This window comes from Cibotium barometz, chromosome 51 (genome assembly GCF_041138505.1).
Source record: "Cibotium barometz isolate CiBa-2024 chromosome 51, ASM4113850v1, whole genome shotgun sequence".
Taxonomy (NCBI): domain Eukaryota; kingdom Viridiplantae; phylum Streptophyta; class Polypodiopsida; order Cyatheales; family Cibotiaceae; genus Cibotium; species Cibotium barometz.
Window position 1 is genome coordinate 44,842,247 of NC_141096.1, and position 6,000 is coordinate 44,848,246.

Consider the following 6,000-nt stretch of genomic DNA (forward strand, 5'->3'; position numbering starts at 1 on the left):
AAAGCAAGCTCCAAGAGCTTGGTATGATAAAATACTTTCTCATCTAACGAGCCAAGGTTATGTGAAAGCACATTGTATGTGAAGAAAACCGATGCCGATATTGTCATAGTCAGCTTGTATGCAGATGACATGCTCATTATAGGTACTAGCAAAGCACAAATTTTAGATTTCAAAGCTGATTTGAAAGCTGAATTTGATATGTCAGATTTGGGGCCTTTACACTACTATCTCGGTACAGTTTATGCATACAGATGATAGCATTGTTATGCAGCAAACTAAGTACATAAAAAGTTCGCTAAAAAGGTTTCACATGGATGAATGTAAGCCCATTTCTACTCCGGTAGAACCAGGTGTACGGTTTACTATGCATGATATTGGAGAGCTTTTTGAGGCCGGCATTTACAGCCAGGGAGTGGGATGTCTCATTTACTTGTGTAACACGAGGCCAGACATATGTTTTGGGGTGTCTTTGTTGAGCAAATTCATGCACAGCCCAGGCACAAAGCATTGGCAAGCAGTCAAACGCATTTTTCGTTATCTTCAGGGTACCTTGGATCTTGGTTTGTTCTATCCCAGGGGGGCAAGCTTGCAGCTTTATGCATACAGTGATTCAGATTGGGCTGGTGATTATGATACCAGGCAATCCACCAGTGGGAATTGTGTTTTTCTTGGCAGTTTATGCATATCTTGGTTGAGTAAAAAGTAACCCACTGTTGCCACATCTACTTGTGAGGCTGAGTACAGGGCAATCTTCACAGCTACAGTAGATTGTGTATGGTTGAGGAGACTATTGGCTGATCTTCGTGAGTGTCAGTAGACACCCACCACCATTCTCACTGATAGCCAGAGTGCTATGGCCGTGGCACGAAATCCAGTATTTCATGCACATACCAAGCACATTGAGATTCATTATCACTATGTCAGAGAGAGGCTACATGCAGGGGAAATCAGTTTATCTTACTGCCCTACACAGGATAATGTTGCAGATCTATTCACAAAGGCTTTACCTCGAGAAAAGTTTGAAGCTTTCCGCAAAGCTTTGGGCTTACTCTCATACAGAGAGTGATCTGCTACCTTGTACAGGTTCACACTTCCACGATAGGGGGGATTTGTAGGCATATGCTCACTTATGGTAGTGCTATGTGTGAACAGGGCTTAACCAAGGGCACTTTTTTCCATGTGGTTTTTTCCCTCGGATATCAAGTGTGAAAGGACACTCTAACTATAATATTTTGTGCTTCTATATTATATGGATGTGGCACACATAAAAGGGTTGACTTGCATTTTGTGGCTACCACACTTTTGGCTCTCTCTCTCTCCCTCTCATTTTCTGTGTGTGAGCTTCTCTGCACCTAACCCTAATGTGCAGGTTTGTGTGTGTGAGTCCAACACCAACAGATGGTTGGGGACTAGCCCTTCAAGTCTCTCACCTCCAAAAAGGCTTCTATAATAGTAGAGGAACTAGCACCTTGATGTTACAACACACTCGAAACACCAAGGACTACTATATCGAGGGCATACGACATCGCAGCCTAGCACATATAGCGAGCTAGATGCAGCGAAGCCATCGAGGGTATCCACATTCCACCTGCGGAGTCCATCAGGAGCATTTGGCTTGACATCATTCATACCCGTGGTCAGTGGGGAAAGTTGCAAGGAGACTCTAAGCGCATGTGAAAGCAGTAGGAAGCTTTCTTGAGGCGGCTCTGGCGGCCTGGCCCTTTTTTCACCGACAGAGGTGGCGATCCCACTTGGCACGACAGACCACCAATGTGGTTATTTCTCCCCTTCCCCCCCCACGAGATAGCCTTCCCCTCATAGAGCGGCCAGCCGGAGGGGGAGTGCATCTTTCTCCTTTTGATTATTTGATCCCCGCCCTATACATGTGGTGAGTTTGTATCTAGCCCTTCATAGTTGTATTTAGCCCATTGTGGCTGGTTTTTTCAGTAACTAATAGAAGGATCTTTTTCTCATTAAAAAAGACGAAGAAGAAAAATGAGATGGAGAGGAGAAGAAAGTGAAGGGGAAGAGAAAGAAGAGGAGAAGAATAAGGTTTCTTTTCTAAATCAAATTTGGGCAAAATGGCGTTTCGGTGAGGAGTGTTTCATTTCATTTCAAAACTTTTCGTCCACTCCGTTTGTTTCATGTTTCGTAGAGAAAAAACGGGTTTTCATGTGACTATGGGCATGTTCCTAGAGCAAAAGAGAGCTAGGTTTTTGAGTTTTGTTGAGACTGTCCATATGTTGGACTCTGAAGGTCAAGATGACCCAAAAAAAGTGCACGTGTTTAAGTCAAGTAGCTCAAGCCGACTAATATAAGCTTTTAAAAGGTCAGGGAGACCACTGAAAACCCTAGTGTGGTGTACCAAAGGACTTAGAGAGGTCACACGCTTGTACTGGTAGTGGCAGTACTGTTGGGCCAAGATAGATCGTACTTCATTCCCACAAAGGCTATTTTTTTCCAACAACTGTATGTAGTAAAACATTTAATAAATACAGATTGAGAAAAGTGAGGGAAAGCAAGATGTGCGTGGAGGATTGATAACTTACATGCAAGGAATAGGGGGAATGGTTTGGCTGATATGGGAAGGTCGGAGGAAGAGAGGTTATCCAGCTTTTCAACGTCTGAAATCTATAACGGGGATTCCTGCACAGGGGTAATGGAGGTAATTGTATGGGGTTCATCATTTGGAAAGATCTCTATTTAATTATTCATTTCTTGTTCTCAAAATCATTCCATATCAGGATCTTACCAATATCAAGATTTGCAGAGGAGCCAACATGTGTGTCTCTCTCCTGAAAAGCTGCTTTCTAAGTATAATCTTTATGCTTGTTTTCTACTTTCAGGCTGTATCTTTAATGTGGTTTAATTTATAAAATTTGCAGGTGGCAGAGCTCATAGAAAGGGATTTGGTTCTTCTTGGCTGCACAGCAATTGAAGATAAATTGCAGGAGGGTGTGCCTGCATGTATAGAGACCCTTGCGAAGGCAGGAATCAAAATTTGGGTCCTCACTGGCGACAAGATGGAGACTGCTATCAATATTGCTTATGGTAAAAACCCTTCCTGGAGTTTAATTGCTTCACTTGAGTTTTGAAGAGCACCAGATGAAGTGCTAGGTCATAGTAGCATCTTGGGAGGCTTGAATTCAGAGAAAGCTAGTTGATGATCAAGGATGGATCTTAAGTGAAGTAATGGTAGTGGATATTTTAGTATTCTCAAAACCACCACGATCACCCCCCTCCCCCAACCAAACACACACACACACAAACACACAAAAGAAAGAAGAAGAAAAAGACCCTCCTTTCTCCTTGCTGCCCTGTATAATTAACCAATTTGGTTGGGCAGCTTGCAGTCTTATTAATAATGGTATGAAGCAGTTTATAATAAACTCAGATACAAAGGCAATTAGAGAAGTGGAGGACAGGGTGAGTTCTTTTGCTTAGGAAATTTTTGTGTCGTTACATACTTTTTGTTGGTTGGTTAAACATTTCTAGGTATCACAATTGTTATGTTTCTTTCAACAGGGTGACCCTGTAGAGACAGCTCAGATGATTGAGCAGACAGTTTCACGTAAGCTCAGTGAATCTCTACACCAAGCCTTAGACAGTGAGCGAATGCAAACAGGATTGGACCTTGCATTGGTCATAGACGGAAGGTGTCTCATGCATGCACTTGATCCACAACTTAGAGGAACCTTACTTAAATTATCCATGATGTGCAAAGCTGTAGTATGCTGTCGAGTTTCCCCATTGCAGAAGGCACAGGTTACGAACCTAATTAGGGATGGGGCCAAAAAGATAACACTAAGCATAGGTGATGGGGCCAATGATGTGAGCATGATCCAGGCTGCACACATCGGTGTAGGGATAAGTGGACTGGAAGGCATGCAGGCTGTCATGGCTAGTGACTTTGCAATCGCACAATTCAGATTCTTAACGGATCTCCTTCTTATTCATGGTCGATTGTCATACATAAGAATTTCAAAGGTTATATTGAATTCGTGAGATTGCTATCCTTTCCACGATGCTATATACACTGCTTGTCCTTACTTTTTGGGATCTTTGTGGTTGATAGGTGGTTGCTTATTTCTTCTACAAGAACCTCGCCTTCACATTGACTCAGTTTTGGTTCAACCTCTATACTGGCTTTTCTGGCCAACGGTTTTATGATGATTGGTTTCAGTCACTGTATAACGTTGTCTTTACTGCTCTTCCTGTGATCATAGTAGGAATTTTTGACAAGGTATATAGTGCTTGTGCCTGAAGGGTAATAATTTTCAGAGACTTTTCTTTCTTTTTGTACTGATTTTTTGAAAAATATGAATGGTCTCAGGATGTGAACGTATCTCGTGCAAGAGACTATCCTCAACTATATAAAGCAGGAATAGAGAATGCTTTTTTCAAATGGAGGGTCCTACTCGTATGGGCTGTCTCTGCTGTTTATCAGTCTGTCATATTTTTTTACTTTCCGGCAAGAGCTGGAATGGAAGGCAAAAATAGCTCTGGTAGAATGCTTGGCCTGTGGGACGTGGGCACTATGGCATTTACATGTATTGTTGTTACAGTCAATGTGCGGCTGCTGATGGCCTCCAATTTTGTGACAAAATGGCATCTATTCAGCATCTTTGGCAGCATTCTCTCCTGGTTTATATTTGTATTCTTATATTCAGGAATCAGAAACAAACTGGATAGACAGGTAAAGTCTCTCGTTTTCTGGACTTGTTTTGGGATTTCGAAGTATAGATGCTCAATTCTGATCAAACTTTATCCTCACTCAGGGAAATGTGTTTCGAGTCATCTTTATTTTGATGGCCACATGGTATTTCTGGTTTCTGGTTGTGTTGGTACCCATTACATCATTGTTTGCGGACTTTTTGTATCAAGGGTAAGTCGTCGGGCTTCCTTCACTCGTGCAAAGTTGCTCGTGTCCAACTTGTTTTAAATGATGCAATGCTGGTTCTTATTTGGATGCTGATGGTATACTGAAACTTCTCTGTATGGTTCTCTTTGAGAGCAGGGTGCAAAGATGGTTTGTTCCTTATGATTATCAGATCATTCAAGAGGTTGATAAGGATAGGGATGGCCCGGTTGAGATGTGGTCAATGGTTGAGTCTCCTCCTCATCTTACAGCAGACGAGCAGCGGAGTTTTGCATTGGCTCAGCTTCCCCATGAGATGTCAAGACATACTGGGTACGCTTTTGATTCGCCTTGCTTTGACTCTTTCTTCGCATCTCAGGAGGGTGTTGCAACTCCGCACAGAGCTTGGGATGTCGCTCGTAGAGCTAGCATGAGAGCACCCAGGCGTCTCACAAGTGAAGCTGGTCAGTACAATTAACCAACTTTGTAATGTGTATTTTTGTATCTGGATTATGGTTTGACTTCGTAAATGTGTCACTTGGAAGCTAGGTGTAAGTAATCTGTCTCTCTGTCAAAACCCAGGTTAGCCCACCAAAATAATCAGTTGCAACAGGGGTTTTTCTCTATTAGCGCCATGGTTCTGCAAAAAAAGGGGTCGACATCACCAACATTTTTTCTTAAACGAGTCTACAAGAGTTTTTTTCCCCCCTAGTGTTATCATGTGCATATTGGTACTGCTAGCACTTTGGATAGGGTCTAAATAGGCCTCAGAAAAAAGGTATTCATTTTCTTTTTTTGTGTAGAGATAAATTGAAGTCCAGTTGTACTGGACAGTAATGTCAAGTGCCTTACATGCACATCTGTAAATTTACCCTCAACGATTGTTACTGGCTGGAATGAAATGCAAGCAGTTATTTATATGACAAGGTGGAGTTACCTCTGCCATACCTCGTGCATCTTTTCCATTGTCAAACTAGTCCTTTGGGAGTCCTGTTATGTGCAGAACTGAACATTTCGTCATTGCACTAATACATATCAACCAACCTAATAATTTTTTTTTTCAATAGAAAGCACTCAGGTATCTCTGAACGTCATACATCGCATGTAGCCAGTTGATATCTTTTCTTTATCTTCTGTTTCTT

General features: G+C 42.1%; 1 protein-coding gene across 2 annotated transcripts in view; it reads left to right on the forward strand.

The window, feature by feature from the left end:
* The window catches only part of ALA3 (aminophospholipid ATPase 3), a 122,440-nt gene extending 116,659 nt beyond the window's left edge, over nt 1-5,781 (forward strand). The window contains exons 20-27 of one of the 2 annotated variants that reach the window (XM_086788043.1): nt 2,886-3,051; nt 3,347-3,426; nt 3,526-3,987; nt 4,076-4,243; nt 4,334-4,696; nt 4,779-4,885; nt 5,018-5,322; nt 5,441-5,781. In XM_086788043.1, coding sequence (XP_086644169.1) covers nt 2,886-3,051; nt 3,347-3,426; nt 3,526-3,987; nt 4,076-4,243; nt 4,334-4,696; nt 4,779-4,885; nt 5,018-5,322; nt 5,441-5,445 — 1,656 coding nt within the window. In that variant the 3' untranslated portion in view covers nt 5,446-5,781. Of the gene's footprint in view, nt 1-2,885; nt 3,052-3,346; nt 3,427-3,525; nt 3,988-4,075; nt 4,244-4,333; nt 4,697-4,778; nt 4,886-5,017 lie in introns of both variants that reach the window. The other variant, XM_086788042.1, reaches the window with a different exon arrangement.
* The last annotated feature ends 219 nt before the right edge of the window (nt 5,782-6,000 follow it).